This window comes from Chaetodon trifascialis, chromosome 7 (assembly GCF_039877785.1).
Source record: "Chaetodon trifascialis isolate fChaTrf1 chromosome 7, fChaTrf1.hap1, whole genome shotgun sequence".
NCBI lineage: Eukaryota > Metazoa > Chordata > Actinopteri > Chaetodontiformes > Chaetodontidae > Chaetodon > Chaetodon trifascialis.
Window position 1 is genome coordinate 22,884,509 of NC_092062.1, and position 17,919 is coordinate 22,902,427.

General features: G+C 45.2%; 1 protein-coding gene across 1 annotated transcript in view; it reads right to left on the reverse strand.

Moving 5' to 3' along the window:
- LOC139333969 (forkhead box protein O6-like) overlaps nt 1-12,868 on the reverse strand; it is a 31,731-nt gene extending 18,863 nt beyond the window's left edge. Inside the window, exon 1 of the mRNA XM_070966694.1 lies at nt 11,448-12,868. Coding sequence (XP_070822795.1) covers nt 11,448-11,936 — 489 coding nt within the window. The 5' untranslated portion in view covers nt 11,937-12,868. The remainder of the gene's footprint in view (nt 1-11,447) is intronic.
- Between the last annotated feature and the right edge of the window lie 5,051 nt (nt 12,869-17,919).

Sequence of the window (17,919 nt, forward strand, 5' to 3'; positions counted from 1 at the left end):
TTTTATTTCCATGGGGGGGATTTGGCTCTTCCAAAGTAATTACTGATCTTCATGGTCAGACAGGCTGTAAAGCTCTCAACCACTCCAGTCCCAGTCATTAAACACCCATCCATCCTACAGTATCCACTCTCTCACCATAGCCAGGTAACATTGTACCGTTACGGCACATCCACTGCTGCTATCCTGAGTCTCACACACACACACACACATACACACACCTTTCTCAAGAGGAACATCAACGTTTAGGATCTCTCTCTCACTTACACACAAATTCCCTTGCATGAGTTACAACCTTTTCCTAATCACCATTCCAGACACACAGCCCTGGAAATGTACAAAGACAGCTCTGCAAACACACACACACACACACACACACACACACACACACACACACACACACACACACACACACACACACACACACACACACACACACTCTGCCTTGACCCCAGCAGCATCCCTTCTTGCACCTCTGTGGCACTCATCTAGATCTCTCCCCGGCCGGTCTTTGGGCATGGATCGCTTGTAAGGATTTGAGAAAAGACTTCACTAAGCTGATTGCTAAAGGGGAGGGGGGCAAATTACCGTTGCACAACTGCATAAAAACCTTCTTGGGTCATGACTTGTCTTATGTAATAGATTGCGCGTACGTGTATACGTGTGTGCGTGCGTGTGTGTGTTCCCGAAATACCACTCCCCCCGCAGCCCCTACCCCACGCCATTTACCCATTTTGCACTAATTGAGGGATCTTTTTTCGGAAGCTGTTATTGCACGCATTTAATTATTTATTTTGACGGGAAGCAATCTGGTGGCTAGTGAAGAGATTGCAAATGTGTGTGTGTGTGTGTGTGTGTGTGTGTGTGTGTGTGCGTGTGTGTGTGAGAAAGTGAGAGGAATAGAGATGGAGCAAGATTAGGTCAGTGTAGCTTTTTGGTTAAATGTGTGTGAGGGCAACGCTACTGTAAGCTAGCTGTGCTGCATGTCTGGGGGGCTTTGCATGTACGAACAGCATACGCAAAATCTATTGTGTGTGTGTGTGTGTGTGTGTGTGTGTGTGTGTGTGTGTGCATGTATGTGCATGTGTGTTGCACCTCAGAGTGCATGGCTTTCTGAGTGCAATGGGAGTGCACTAATGGACGCACACTTGAGCTGAAGTGTGCAGAGTGTAGCTGAAGTGCAGCCAAGTCTGGCTTCCAGTCCTGCTTGGAAGCCCTATAATCTACTCTCTACTATTCTAGCTCTCTTTTCTCTCCCTCTCCATTTTCCTCACTTCGCTCTCCATGTCCTTCTATCTGTCTCTCTATCAATTTAATATTTTCATCCCCTCTTCATTGACTGAGCCAGCCGCCCCCTTCTCCCCACCGTCTCCCTATCAAATCTCTTTATCCTGGTTCTGAGAATGAAGACACACGCATCAACATCGTCTCTGGCTGGCCGTAGACTTTTCGTTCTCCTTGGTTCCCCCCTCCCCTGCTGAGCAGTGAAGAGGATGAAATAAGAGAAGACGACATGTAACCACCAGTAGTCTTGACCTTTATCAAGCTCCAGTGCCTGAGGCAGGGTGAATGAGACATTAAGAAAATGACTGAGCATTATTAACCCCTATTTACTTACACACACATGTGGCACGCTGTCTGGATGGAATAATGGCTCTGATGCCTATTTCCTTGGCTGGCACTTTTCTGACAGTTAAGGATAACCTACAGCCAAACGCTAAAACTGGGAATAACACTTATGCATTCTGCATCATGTCACTTTAGAAAGAAAAGAATGGCAAGACTGGCCCGGCCTGCCAACTCTGATAGTTTAACTGTGATTGATCCCTTGCTGAGCTCCAGCTTCCCAGCACTCTTGTGAATGCCAAGTCCTGTTGAGAATTGATGCTTCATTATGAACCAGCCTCACAAGTTCTTCAAATGATGCATCAGCCTCTGAGAGAAAACTGGACCTGTGAGGGCCAGATGTTAACCCTGACGGCTGCAGTCCCAGCCAAGCTGCACTTCTAATGATAGATCATTTCCCCCTTTCTCCTGTTCTTCTTCTTCTGTCTCTTTTTAGCCCATGTGCACATGTGCACGACTGGAGCATGTGCATGTGTGGCCATCCTTCTACTCCAGTCAATCAATGAGCAGAGACAATTCCCCGAGTGACATTTACAGAGAAGAAAGAGAGCCATTTATCACTTTAGTTTTGGGATAATAAAAGAATGACTGAATGAGCCAGTGTGTGCGTGTGTGTGTGTGTGTGTGTGAGGGAGAGAGCAGGCGAGAGAGAGAGAGAGCTAAAGATGAAAAGGGGATTTCAAAAGCACATGAAAGGAGCAGGAGAAATGAGCGAGGGAAGAGGGAAATGAGTGATAAAAAGGCTACTTTGTGGGGAGGACTGAGAGTGTGAAATAGAACAAGTGAAGAGAGAAGAGAAGGCCGTGAGTGACTGACAGTGAAAAAGAGAGCACGAGAAAGAAGGGTATGGAAAAAAAAAGCCCGGGGTAAGGAAAGAAAAAAGGCAGAGAGACAGAGGAGGGGATAGAAAAAGGCTCTCGGCGCAGAGAGAAGACGAAGGAGAAAGAGGGGAAAGAGACAGAGACAGAAAAAAAGGGTGCAAGAGAAAGAGAGAAAGGGGGAGAGGAGAGAGCGAGGCAGACGTGCTGGGTTCATTCAGGGCTATGAGCAGACTTGGAGTTCAGACCTCACATGGTCAGCATACTAAACATTGGACCCAGTGTCCTGACCCAGATTCACACCGCTGACATACAAATCCAATCGGGGAGGGAAGAATTTCACCCCCCTGCCTGACCATACCTCCCCTCAAACGCACAAAAACACACACCCTTCCCCCCTCAGTCCCAGCTGGTCTCGCAGTCACCTCATAACCCCACAACCTCGCCCCAATCCTGTAACCTCCCCACACATATGCTGGCTCCCACACAGATTTGCTCACACATGGCTTGTTTTACACGTACAGATGTACACGCCCAGGCAGAACCACGCATGTAAAGTGACTTCCTCCCAAGGTCAGTTCACTCTTTTTAGCTCAGGTGAGCGGACATTACAGCTCAGCGGGGCGCTACGCCAGTTCCTGACCAGCCGCTACCCGAGGTGACCTCCAGAGCCCCATCCATCAGCCGCGGGCACGTGGCACAGCCGCAGCATATCCACCATCCATTAGCATAACAAGCATCTTTCTTGAACATAACTCTTGGCGCTCCTCCTCTCCACTGCCCTCCTTTTTTTTCTGTCCACCTGCTCCGATCAGTCAACGTTAACTACATTTCCCTTTGTGAGGCGGCTCCCTCCATCACTTGTCGGGACCGCCGAGCTCAGGTAAACTGATCGACGGCCCTTATATGCTCTCCTTTCCCCTCCCACGATCCTTTGGCTCATGACAGGGGCTTGATGGACAGGCAGACAGGAGCGAGAGGCCCGGCACGTGGCTGCCAGGAAGGGTCCAGAGATGGAGCATTGTGAAATACACCGTTTAGCTCGGCATACATCATCTCTTTCTCAGGGACAGTCATGGCAATATGCCTGCACGTAAGCACACACATTTACACACATGCACATGGCCATCAATCCCTTCCATGCAGGAAGAGATATCCGACGAAGAGAAAAATTGAATTAGGAAATATGGGCACTGTGATTTGTGGGAAGCGAGTTTTGTGGCCGGGAGAGAAATACAGCTTGGAGCGCACTTCATCTTGTAGCAAGAGCAAAGAGGAAGAAGCATCTGTGTTGTTTATCTAAAGCCCCCATCTAGTTACAATGACTTGATTTGAAATATTCATATACATGTATGACAAGATCAGGCCCATTATGTTGCTCTCTCGACGGGGCTTCACTGAATGGACTGAATGGAAACCCATCAGTCAGTGTAAATTATGAAGACAAGATACATTACATAAGCCTATAGATGGGCATGAAGAGGAGTATTATTGTAGCCTGACATCAATCACGGCTACACATGTTCTACAGTGTCATCAGTATGATAATATGCTATAGGCTATTTCAAGGATAAACCCGCCATTATAATATTTCACAACGCATATAACCAAAGCAAAACACATTAGGCCTTGTGTATTGTGCCTCATCATAGGGCATTATGTTTTAGATGGATCGGCAAGTACACAAATAGTACTTCAATCACAATGAAAAATAAATCATATAACCTACACATCCAACCCTTATCAACTGATCAATTGAGGTTATTTTTTATTTATATTAACTACAAAATGCTGAAAAACTGCAAAGAAGCCCAAGATGGCGTCCTTAAAACAGATGTTTTGCCTACCCAGCAGTCCAAAATGCAAAAACATTCAATTCATAACGATATTAAAGCCAGAAAAGCAGGAAAACTTCACATCTGAGTGAAATTAATCGATTATGAAAATTGTTGACGATTACACCGATCAACTAATTCCATTAATCAACACGTTGTTCCAGGTCTCAGGCCTTCCACATCATCCTGCAGATTGCATAGTTTTTGGCAAACAGAACAAAACATTCCATAGCGATGCCCGAACGGCCCATGGTCTGCATCTCATCAGAAGTATATGAGGCACATCTTTAAGCACAAATAAATAGTATGTTCATAGTATGTTACGGCTATTAAGGTGCGCGCTAATATGTGGAGTAGGTTAGCCTGAGGCCGTCTTGCAGCGATAGGGGTGAGTGCTGGAGACAGTGCAGAACAGAGTGGAGCAGAGCAGGCCCTGTAGTGGTGAAGAAAAAGACAGAGAGTCGACCCAGCGTGACTACCGCCTGCCTGAGTGGAGCAGCCTGCCTGCAATTAAGGTGGAATCAGGGAGAAATCTGCGCTGCCTTGATAATGAGCCTCGTCTGAATTATTAACGAGAGCTGTTCCCCCGGGACCCAGGCTCCCACTGAGCCCATCAACCCCCCCCAACACACCCACATGCACACAGACACACACTCGCACACTGATGCAGGGAAAAGGGAGAGAAGTACGCTCATAAACATCCCCGCACACACCACGACAATCACACATTACGCACATTGACGCAGATGAGCAACAAGCATGCTGCCACAAACGGGGACCAAAAATTTCCAGCACCGCGAGGGCTAACACATTTGATTCACACGTTGAAGTGAATATCCAAAGCCATTTATAACATTTGTAATACAAACAACATGTCTCTGGGACGAGATAACTTCATCCGCTGCCATCAGATTGAAGCTGACAGACTTTTCTCTATATTAGAATAAGCTACTTCAACATAGCACTTTAAATGAATTTGAAAACCACCAAATATGTCCCATATTAGAACGCTTTTGATGTGTGAATCCTGGCCATTCAGCTTACTCTACTGACATTGGGAAACAGCAGCAGTATTTCATTTGTGAACCAGTTATTAGATGATGAGTCATTTATTGCCTATTAGTCATTTTGATAGTATTTATGGTCATGAATGAAAAACGCTTTATTCTATGAAGTGTATTCTGGGAGTAGCATCACTATTAACTCAGCTGACAAAGATCTGTGTGTCCTCTCTCTCTTCTAAAACTAGCTGAATATAAGCAATGCTTTTATAGTTTTTTTTATTAGTAGAACTACAAGTCACAGGGACACTGGTGTGAACAGAATGTGGCTGGAGGCTAAATGAGCAGAAACAGTGACTTTTCCTCTACTTTTATTGAAATGTGGGTATTGTGGCTGCACGCCTAGAGCTCACTGTGTGTCCGGCAGCACTAGCATGACATATAGCCCTTTCAACAGATCATCTACTTCTGCTCCCTCGTCTCCTCCCAAGCTGCAGAACGCATTCCCCTTGAAATAAAAAGAGATGCGTTTTAATCACCAAGCACTGGTGTAACACTCAAGGCTGCCCCCCTTCCCATCAAATCTCCATGACATCAAACTTGCACGGCCTCAGAGAGGCAAACACACACCACATTCTGTCCCTGCAGCTGTGAACGGTTTTGCCAAAAAATCAGTGGGTGCTTACCAAACAGTGCCACGCCTTCCACATGAGCCAATCGCTGCGAGTCAGACAGGTTTCAAAACAAATCAGACAGCAAAACAGCACCGCAGAAAGTCGCTTCCGCTCTTGGTCAGCCCCCTCCTCCCCCAAAAATGGCTCACCCCACCCAAGAACAGAGTGTTCCTCCATGGGTGGTTTGAGGAGGCACAAGTGTGTTGTGTGCAAATGTGTGTGTGCATGAGCCAGAGGGAACAGTGGAAACCATCACCCTAAATAGTGCAATGGGAAAAGAATGACAATTTCTCTCTGCTTCACTATGCTTCTTCACTTTAGGAAAAAAAATGGACCGAGACAGTGTTTAATATTCTGAGAAATGTCAGCAAACAGCTATAAAAAATAAAATAAAACTGCAGATCCATGGGTAATAGGTTTGGTAAGAAATGCTTCAACAGCTGAAGTTCGGTTCAGCTGAGAAGAACATCCAAATTAGTTCAACCCTGTCGAATTGGGAGCTTGACGGTCTCATCCTCTTGTATTCTGCTCCAAAAGACCCAGTAGCTGAGAGGAGTCGAGCTGGGGGAAAATCCAGCATTGTTATCCTATTATCTCTGAGATAATGTGAGATATGAGATTTCTCTTAGATAAGAGGAGGCACGCTGCTTAAGGCAGTCTAGATCACTGGCAGGAGACTGCTAAAGCTCAAAATCCTGACGCCATAGCTCCCTTGAGAAAGACTCCTCACCTCAATTGCCCCTCCTGTCAGAAACTACTAAGACAGAAAAAATGTATAGAATGCCTAATAGATGGATGGAGCGAAAGAGAAAGGCAGAGTGATTAAAGAGGAGATAACATGAGTGTCTGCGAGATGGAGTGATAAAACAGAGCAAAGTAATATCAAAGGCAAAATTATATTGTTTTTCATATTACTGTCTCCTGATTGCTGTCTCCCATATTTGAATGCGTGCCCATGCTTTGGTAATTTGCATGTACATTAATCATTTTCAGTGAGAAATGAACTGCCACGGCTGCCTGAAGGCTGCAGGGGGAAAGGCAGTGAGAACTGGCTTCTTGGCATCAGATACCCAACTCAACCTGAATATACTGCCTGAACCCAACCTGGCTCAGGCTGCAAAGCCAAGGGGAGATGTAAGGTGCTCATAATCCTGCACCATAAATCTGTCCAGCATGCATCATATGCTCTCATTTTCTGAGTGTGTAAGTGTGTGTGTGTGTCGCACTCTCAAATTACTCTGCTCCCCTGAGCCAAGACGGAGGATAAAATATGAATCAGCTGAAGTCTAGGATAGTTTCCAGTCTCTCTAGACTCCCCGACCATCATCAAGCGACACGAGCATGCATTCCCACACACACACACACACACACACACACACACACACACACACACACACACACACACACACACACACACACACACACACACACACACACACACACACACACACAAGCAACTCTACACGCTCAGAAAGTTTCGAGTCTCTCCACTTCATGCTAAGCTTCTGTCAAACCCTCTCTCTGCTGCACATTTGACATTCATATCCCTCACAGTATTTGATAAGTGTCTCTCCGCTGCAGCTGCTGGAGCCCGTGCATAGTGACAGGATTACGAGAATCTGTCTGTCTCTTTACCTATAAATCAATTAGATAAAGTGATATGATCCAGCACTGTTATAAATACTACTGCCTGTGGAGGCGGGGGCTATGTGCCTTTACAGAAGATAAGACTTTACATGTACCTACAGAGACATCTTTCTCTCTCCCGTCTTCATTTCCTCACATGCAGTTGGTCTTACCTTTTCACTGCTTTTCTAAGCTCCATCTTTCTGGACAGTCTGATTTTTGTCAATAAAGGAAGCCCCATGACCTTTTGCCCTGCTTGCCCCGCACAGCCCGCCACCTAAAGACACTTTATAAATAGCAGTCAAGTCGCTTTGGATTAAAGTGTCTGAGTGACTGCCTGGCACCTTTGTCGACCTCCTGCACAATCCCCTGGCATGTGTGCTGGAAAAAGCCCTGCACTGTAAATTCATACAGGGAAACGTTGCATCGGACACTAAAGCAGGCAGAAGCAAGCGAATTTCAGACACTAGTTGCAAATGCATACGCTGAAAATTGTTGCGATATCTTCGAGACGTGCCTCACACATTTCTGTTGAAATGTACTTAATAGAACAAAGGCAATGGAGTATTACGGATTTTTGCATCCCATAACAACCAATGCTGACATATACGATAAAACAATCCGTGCCAGCACAACAATGGCATTATCTAACCCCTTGAAGTTAATGAACTTCTGGCTTGCCTACAGGGCAATCTCCACACGAAGTTCCCTTTAAACCCCACCATTAGAGGTATTATGAAGTCAAGAGTGAGACTACGCACCATTCTCTGCAGTGACATGCTGTCAGACCAATCAGCGGGCCCAAACACACACGCCTATGGGAGCAGACAGCCCCTCCCCCTGCAATAGCCCCCACAAAGACACACACAACACTACCAGCCCTGACGCTTTGTTGCAATTGACATGTGCTTCTCCCACGCATAAATGTAGCGTGCACCCTTGGATGCTTGCACTCTGATGTAATTAGCCATAAAGACATAAAACACAATAATACACAAAGGGCTTCAGAATCAAACTCTAACTTTACTTTAGCATCCTGCTTATTTCTGAGTTGGATCAGCATAGTTAGAGAGCACTGGAAAATAAAGGCCAGTGAAGTTGCCACTAATCTACACTGCAGTAGTGACTAGCACCCCAGTGGAAAGTGTAATCGGTTCACAAGCACACAATTCTATGTAACCTCCCTTCAGTAAGGAGGTGATTAGGAAGCCATGACCTGAGAATACTGCAGCCTTCCTAGAAGTCAGAAGCCATTAGGTATTTATAGGAGCTTAATGATACTGTCTCTGTGTACTGGCTGTCTCGTACCTATCATAAAGCCAGCAGCACATCCCTTCTAGTACCAGTCATGGCAGCATAATTTACAACACACAATCTGATTGTGAAGATTATTTTCCTAGAACCACCACATAGGAGGTTCGATAAAGTGTCTCCAGAGCTTTTGTTTTTAGTTGATCGTCCACCGCCCACCTACCCCCAACCCCAACCCAGCCCCCAGTTTGCCCGCCTGCCTCCTACGCAACCTGCGAAGCTATACCACTTAATTTCATTTTATTTCATCAGCAGCTTACCAACAATTCTTTTATCTTTTTTCCCCTTTCACTACAGAAAAAAGCAAAATGTTTTGCATAGTTCGAGCGTGATACTGTTGATAGAAATGAAAATGGAGTGGATGACACAAATAGTGTTTTCCAACTTGCAAATGCTGCTGTCAAATATAATTGCCTGATATGACTGTAAAATTACATGTGTGAGAGGGCACCTGCTTTTTGGTGTGCTACTGAAGGGGGAGGTACAGTAGCATGATAATGGGTCCTGGCTTCGTGAACTGAATTTGACCATGTGGCTTTACATTAACCTTGTCAAACTTGGTCTCACAAGCTGACTTTCCCTCAGTCTTACTCTTTAATCATTCGTGAACAGATAACGTTTAAGATGTCCACACTCTTTTTCTTTCCTTAATGAAATAATTTGAATGCAAATTTCTCGCCATGCAGTGCAAAAACTGTACGTGACAAAATTAAGATTTATGGACCTTCTATTACACTCCCAATAAAAAATCCACACATTTGACTTCATGATGTGTTCAAAATTCTACAAATTCAAGGGATTCTTGTTTGGCAAACCAAGTTTACATAAAAGTTGGACATATTTACAGCAAGAGCCCAGGTAGACATTTGCATCAGAAATCGAAGTTTTGCTGTGCAAATATGTGCTGCTCAGTTGTAATATTTCCATCTGCTGCTTGTTTGGTTCCTGTAAGTAACCTCCACATGTGACTCGTAAGTGTATGTTTACCACTCTGTCTCTGACCAAAACCAGGTCAGCTCTGTTACTGACATTATGGCTGCCTGCTTTAAATGACTTATCTAATGCCCCGTCATTACCTGGAATGGGCCCCATGTCTCGCCTGTGGCCTGAAATAGCCCAGGACCTCAGACTGCCACTGTCAACCCCTAGCTAATTTGCAGTTTCATAAATAGCAGACTGGGACTTTGACGCTAAAGATAAAGAGGCCCTGTGGTTGGAGACTTGTGGTGCAAGTGCAGGGCTAATGAAACGAAGTCTACCTGGAGACACACCTTAGCAGGTTTCAGTTTAATGGGACAGGCTTAAGGTGTCAGTCAGGCGCTTGTGATTAAGGCTGAGGCCAACAGAGGAGACTCAACCCCAAGCGGTGACAGGGTTTGAGTTAGGCAACGGCAACAAGTTTTGACAACAAAGAAATTCCAGTTGAAAATATGAATGCATGTTATTGGACACATGCCATTATTCTGGTCTTTGATTATATTTGATTATATGAATGACACGCCTAGATAGTTCTGAAGGAATCTCATTAACTCTTCCTGTAAGTATTTACTGGGGTATATTTACCAATAAGCATAAACAGTCTATTCGATAATGGGTTTATGATTGAAATTTGTTATAGCTGGCCATTGTGAAGTCATCTCCAAATCCTGTTTGGTGGTCTTGCTTTAGTATAAAAAACAGATATCCTGCAGACCCAGATATGTCTCAAGCAAGATTCTGATGACTAACAATGCCTCTGCATATCATACTGTATACAGTGTCTGCCGTCTCGCACATTGGAAATGATGCAAACCTAACATCCACTCTCAAGGTCCCAGCTCAGAAAAGGTGCACCATGAGGGCAAGCACCGCTGCCCTGCTAATCTCCCTGCCCCTTCTCCTTGTCCTCAGATGGCCATAATGAATAGAAACAAGATGTGGCTGGGAGCAGAGTCTGATAATATGGGCAGATGTCCAGGAGGTTACTCTAGGCTCTCAGCCAGACAGGCAGCAGCGGTGGACTGTGGTCAGTTGTGAACACCCCTCTGAATATTTACATTGTGGACAGCTGACCTGTGATCTCCTACAAGTGTCCCTGTTGATTCTTTATTTAAACTGATTAACAGAAGAAAATGTGTATTGCCTGTTAGTATGAAAACGTGTTGAATAGTTTCTTCTATTCAACGGCCACATTTCTTCGCTGAGGTATGGAGATAAACCATTAACCATTGTGGTCCCGGTGAAAAGATTTCATGCACTACTACGGACGATCTCTGCAGCTGGGATGAGCTGAGCCTTGTTACACAAACAGTGAGTGACTCCACTCCAGTCTATTACATTTTGCCATCAATGATCTATTAGAATGACTGACGGCAGTAATGAACTAAGACAAGATAACGCATGGCACCATTCATGCGTAACCGACAAGGAATCCCACGGTGACATGTGTATAGCAGGAGGGGTGAAAAATAATCAGAATGGCTTAATGAATAAGAGTAATACTCAGTGTTATCACTTGACACTCTGTGATGAACACGTCAAAAAAGCCCATCATGTTGGTCCGTGTGTTTTATTCCTTACCTTCCAGCCAGCTGAGCTATTACTGTCGCCCTTATCCTTGAAATAGGGCACATAACGGACCATCCAGTCATATATCTGTGACAGCGTCAACCTCTTTTCTGGGGTGCTCTCAATGGCGCGGGTAATGAGATCCGCGTAGGACTGGTTCCCCCACGCGTTCCGCCGCGAGGATTTGGCTTTGCGCAGCGGTCCGGTCACATCGAGCGCCGCGCCAGCCAGGCATGGGTGCGTCCCGCCTGTGGGTGCCGGGGCGCCGGCTGGATGCTTCAGCTCTCCCGGCGTTCCGCCCACGAGCCCCGCTCTGCAAGCCGGGACGTCCTCTGGTTCCACCTTGATGTTGGCCAGCGGAAGACCCCCGCTGACCTCGTGTCCACCGGGGAAATCCTCCGGGCAAGGCAGCGGCCAGGTGCATGAACGAGGCCGGCTTTGCGGCTCGAAATCCGAATCAACCTGATGAGCGTCTAATTCGTCGTCCTCCATCATCAACATTTACCCTGCTGCTGAGAATGGAATGAATCAAATGAAGAGCAAGGGAGGGAAATACCTCCGCGATCCCCGTCTCCCACTGTCTTAGAGAAATTCACGTTGAAATTCGCCTGCAATATTACGCTTACAGTCTGAATCGATAAGAGGCAATTCAGCGGAGTAGAAGGATCATGATGGATACGAGCAAAATCACAGCCGCGCGTGTAGAGATAAGAGAAGTAATAAAAGTAATAACAATTTTTCGTCCATTTTACCAGGAGTGAAATATCAAACGGTGATTAAAATGCCTCTCATTCAACAGTCCACATCACCTCATCAAGACAGCCAGTCTCAAACGCGTGTCAGAGCCAGTCATGGGGGCTTTTCAATCCAGTTGCAGCAACAGATGATATTTCAGATAAGGCGCATATTTGCAAAGCAGTCGTCGATATATCCTCCAGAAGACAACAGGAAGAATGGGGGAAAGGGGGGTTGGGGGGGAATCACCAGGGCTGTGTAGAGAGCATCCACTGAGGCGATAATGCGTGATTACCGTGAATTATTAAATCTTCCAGTCAGCACGGATTAAGCTGGAAGCGGCACATTCAAGTCCATTCAGCCTGAACAGCACCCAACTGTCTGCAATTATAATGAAGAGGCGTGCGCATGTGACGAATCGATAAATTCCCAGTCTGAAAAATATGAAGAAAAAAAATAGTCCAGCAATCAAATTTCGTATCCACTTGCCAGGTTGATAAAACTGGCTTTTATCACTCCTCCTCTTGCTCCCCTCTATCCCCCCATTGCCTTTTCTCGCTCTCTCAGATCCCACACATGTTCTCATTTGCTTACAACTCGTTCCGTCGATGTGAACCGAGGATGACGCGCCGGCGCTGTAGTGGAGATGCTGCCAATTGGAGTGCGCTCACGAAATCAATACTCTCCGAACATGATTACAGCGAAATCCCGAACTCTCTCTCTCTCTCTCTCTCTTTCTTTCTCTCGCTCTCTCACTCCGTCTCTCTCTCCACCATCTCTGACATGAACGGAGGGAGAAAAACCCAAATTCTTAATCAAAACTCTGCATAATGATCTCTCTGGCGGAGCGTCACATGGCGCTTTGTGTGCCAGCCTCCCCGTCCAGCCGCGATAAAACAAGACAATGTGAGGACTACACAAGGGGAAATTCCTGCACGATTTCAACAAGGGGTTTTTTTTTTTTTTTTGGTCTTTTAAAAACACAGAGTCCGATCCGTCTTTGTGCGTAACAAATTGACCCGTGCAACGTGTGCGGCGTCCAAATGCCCTCCAGGGAGACCTCTCGGCGCGCAGGTTTCACCTCTGCTGATTATTTGCGGGCTATACCTCCGTGAGTGTAATTTTCTATGCCGATTAGACAGATTTAGTTCAGATTAAGAGAGATTAGGTAACCCTAGATTTTAATCCGGGAGGAGTGAGGTGAAATGGGGCTTTTCAGAGGCCAGAATGAAAAAGCATCCCTGCCCCACACTCCACACTAAGTGAGGGGACAGAAAAGGCATTTTAGCATCCCAAATCGGCAAAGACACGCTGCTCTGGTAGACGCAGTCCTGGTCAGAACCGTGTGCGTAATTCTGCTACACTGACCGAAGGGGGATTCCGCCCCTCCATCCCACCACCCCTGACAGCAGGGCGGGCACAAAGTCACAGGTGCTCCAATCCTATTGGCTTTTTATTTTCCCCCATAAATGCTATTAGGTTTTTTGAGGTTTCTTTTAGTAGTAAAAAAAAAAAAAAAAAAAAAAAGGGATGGTAGCCTCACGTTGTACCTCAATCTTTCATCTTTATCTATCCAGAAAAAGATTTGCTGAGCTCACAAGCTACTTTACAGCAACCGTCTGCTTCGCATTTTTATGCACATTCACACCTGTTATGTTGATAGTTGCTGTGGGGACAATATTACTTATTCATGGAGTTTTACAGCTAGTCCTGCTTCTAGTACATACTCACTTACACACGGGAACACGCAGCAACAATTTCTGATAATATATGGAAGTTAGGCATTCGTTCCAATGCAAGCATTTTAGCCGCCCATGGGTAATCAGTATGACCTATGAGGGCATGTTGGTGTGAATGCACCGCAGTCAAAACATTCAGCGGCTGAATAGTAAATCGTCCGTCAGCGCAGAGGCATACATTATCTGCAGAAGTGTCTGGGACACAAAACTGAGAAACGTAACACAAGAGGATTCTGCTCAGCATACTTCACCTGTAGCTGAAATATGACATCCTCATATTTTACGGTGACTCATGCATAGTTCGCGAGCACCATGAAAGCGGGTACCTGCGCAGCAAGGTGGCTGAAACCGTCTGAGGACCGCGCCCTCTTCATGCATCGTGCGCATGGACAGAAGCTGTACTTAAAAGTTGCACAACGTGTCCACACTGTGCACTCAGACATGACTAACGTTGAGAAATTTGTGTCAAAAATAGCACTCCTTGAAATGCAGGAAGATGTGTCATAGTGCGTCACGGAATGACTTAATGCTGAGCATCAGTGGGATCAGATGGTTAAAAAGCCACGTTGTTAATAGTTTGTGTCTACGATCCCTACTGCGCCTATACATTTGATTAATGGGGAATTATTTATTGTATTTTCCTGATCATTTGGCCACTTAAATAGGTGCCAAGAGTAAAACTCAAGCCAGTGCTGGACAGAGACAAGCCACTAATACAATACTGTCTCAAACACAAGGTGCTAGTCATGAGCAATACTGCTGAGTGCCAAAATTTTGATGACACTAGATTACACAATGTCTCTTGATTACACATTAGGTGAAAGAAAAGTAATTGTGAACATGGAGAAGACAAATGAGGCTCACAGCAGGACTGAAGAGACAAGACTTGGAGGAAGAGGAGAGGACTCAGACAGACAGAGAGGTGGGAGGCCCAGGCAGCAGTTTAAAAACTATGTATGTGTTCGCTCCCTTCCAGGCTGACTGCTACGCTGTCCCCATACCAGACATTCCAGAGGCAGCATGGCTGGCTTCAGGCTCTGAGTGGCTGATCCTGGAACAGCATGTTCTGCACAGCAGTAATCACCTCAGCCAGCCACAAGCAAGGCAGAGCACCACATCAACAATGCACAGCTTTGTGCCTGTCAATTCGCACCCTGAAAAAGTGCTCTGGAATTTCATTCACATCAGGAAAGGGACACATTTTGTCCACCCACTTCTGCGAGGCCCATCCTCATTTCCTTGGCCCCGCCACTTAACACATCCCTTGCAACCTCATGATGTTGCACAATTTATCCTTGAGCCCCATTGCCCAGTGGGATTAGGACGAGAGGAAGCTAGAGAAGCCACAAGAACACCCTTGGGAGATCGATGCCTGTCTGGGAAAACACCTCCCCTGGTTCTCCTCCCCTCTCAGCTAACAACCCACACTCTCTAACAAGCATATGGGCTCCCAATGACAGATGAAGGAGAGGGCTCAAATCCAAGTATTGAGAACGTTCCTGAGTAGGCGAAGCTGGATTTCACCCCTCTGTGGCATTGGTCCAAAGTAGGCTGACTTAAAGACTTCCTGCCCTGAGCAAGAGCCAGCTTTCTGTGACATCTTGGCATCTGTGCTGCCAGCTATGAACATTATGTTCAGAGGCAGCAAAGACAATTGGTGCCAAGATTTTTAATTAAGACTGTGTCGTGGAATGGAAAAGTAAAGGCATGTGCAGGTAATGGCTTCTATCCCCATTTCAGAGGTCTAACAAAATATGATTAACTAACACTATCTGCCTTAGCCAATTAATTATATTTAACAGTTAAAGACCCAGAACAACCAAATGGCCCACAGAGGGAAATCAGCGTGCACTGCTCTCAAACCCAAAAGTGCAGCCCAAAATTATATTATGCTAAACTGAAGATGTCAAAGATGCTTACAGACAGTTGGGGCAGGTGAACAGTGTATGTTGTTGCACTCAAATTTTGCACTCTAGATCAAGGTATGGTATGTATGAAACATTGTACGAACTTGTACAATAAGACTGTGTTACCCTTTTTCATCAGGTGACCACCATATTTAATGAAATCATTTAGGTATGCCCTGTTGTCAATTAAAAAAAAAGTTTAATGAAACATTTTCTGGTTCCAGCTACTCAAATGTGAGGATTTGCTGCTTTTCTCTGGCTTATTAAAGTTAAATATCTGTAGGTTTTGGACAGTTGGTTAGAAAACAACATGTAATTTGAACTTGTCATCTCGGGCTCGGGAAGCTTGTCAGGGGCATTTTTCACTACTTCTGTACATTTTATCGACTAAATGATCAATCAGTGAAAGGAAAATATGACTGACAATGTAAATAGTTGTCTGTTGCAGCTGTGGTGAGTATATGTTGAAAATGAATAGATTTTCTGTGTCATGAAATCACAACTTTTGAATTAAAAAAAAAAACAAAAACCGATTCAGGCTCAGTTAAATCTTAAAAAAAAAATCCAAAAAAAATCAAATAAAGTAAATGATGAAGTAATAAAAAATCCTGACAATTAAAATACTCCCATCCTACATGACCCTGCATAAAACAAATTCCACATACTGCAAACCCTAACCCCTGATGACACCCATATTCAAAGACCTGTTGGGATTTGCATTTTCGTTGGAAGAGGGTGTCACTCTCGTCTCAATTTCTTGAAATAAACCATGCACAATATCATACTGCCTCTGGCACTGAGTTAAATCCCTCACTTGTGCAAGTCAGTGGTTGGCTACATGCACAATAGCCGAGCAGGCCTGATGCCAAGACACTGATTAGCCTAGCTATGCCTCTGTTCTCCAGGCAATGCGGAGTGGAGGTGCAGTGGGAGTCCAGCTCATCACCAAAGAGCACTGTGCTAAACACAAGTTTAAGTGGAAGAAAGCCAGAATACTGTAGTGTATCCATGCTGGACACATAAAGCCTTGGGCAACGAGGCATCTGCCTCTTTAATACATAATTCACTCAGAGCTGAAACATCATGCTTTAGTCCTAGGAGCCAGTAGCCTGCTCCTGGTTGTTGGAACATAAAACTGTCTCCATCAGATAATCCAGTCGCACTGACAGGCAACTTTGTATATTAAGTAGCTTACTACAAAATTAGGTTCAGTTTGAGCACAGATCAGATCCGCCTTCAAAACAAATTAATAGGATCCCTTATCGATGTAAAATACAGCATATTGAAATGTTCAAATTGAGGTTTTCAAGGTGCACCAAATGTATGTGGAAGCAATGTCATCTCACCTTTCCACCTCAGCGAGCTCGCCCTCATCAGCCTTGATATGCAGGTAGGTCAACATGTAGAGACAGCCATCTGCCCTCGAGCTCTCCCGTCAGACATGCACACGGTCACTTTACATCGTAACCCCTGCAAATGCATCTTACTGCAGGGGTATTATTAGAAGCACTCATGTCATATAACCCACATTATTATCATAACTGACAGGATGTGCATTAGTTACTTCAGTCTCCGCAGCATATTGGCCATAATGTTGACACACTGGTATACAGGCCATTTTGGAATTCAGCATTGAAGAGTGAAGAACCTGAGGCAGCTGTAGTGCTTTCACGTGTAATAGTCCCAGCTCAAGTTCCCATGAAAGAGGCACTAATGGGTTAACAGTAGAAATGAGAGGGGAAGAGAGGGAAAATCAATGCTTTTGTTGAGGGGAAGAAAGAAAGGCTTTCACAGGTCTATGTATCATTAAGCAATTGAGAAAGCTAATTAGAGTGGGGGGAAAAGATGTGCAGATCTCACAGCTAATTATTTCCATGGCAACCACAGCTCCTGTAGATGATCTGAGGTAACGTTCAGCTGGCAAGCCGGCCAATTACACAAAGAGCAACAGAGACCCCTAGTGGGGTGAAATGAACATGGTCTTCAAAAACTATAGATTCAACATATGGATTAAAAGATCACTAATAGCATCAAACAAAAAACAGCAGTGGTCGCTATGGTTAACTGATTATTACTCTTACCTTGCATACAAATGCCAACAGT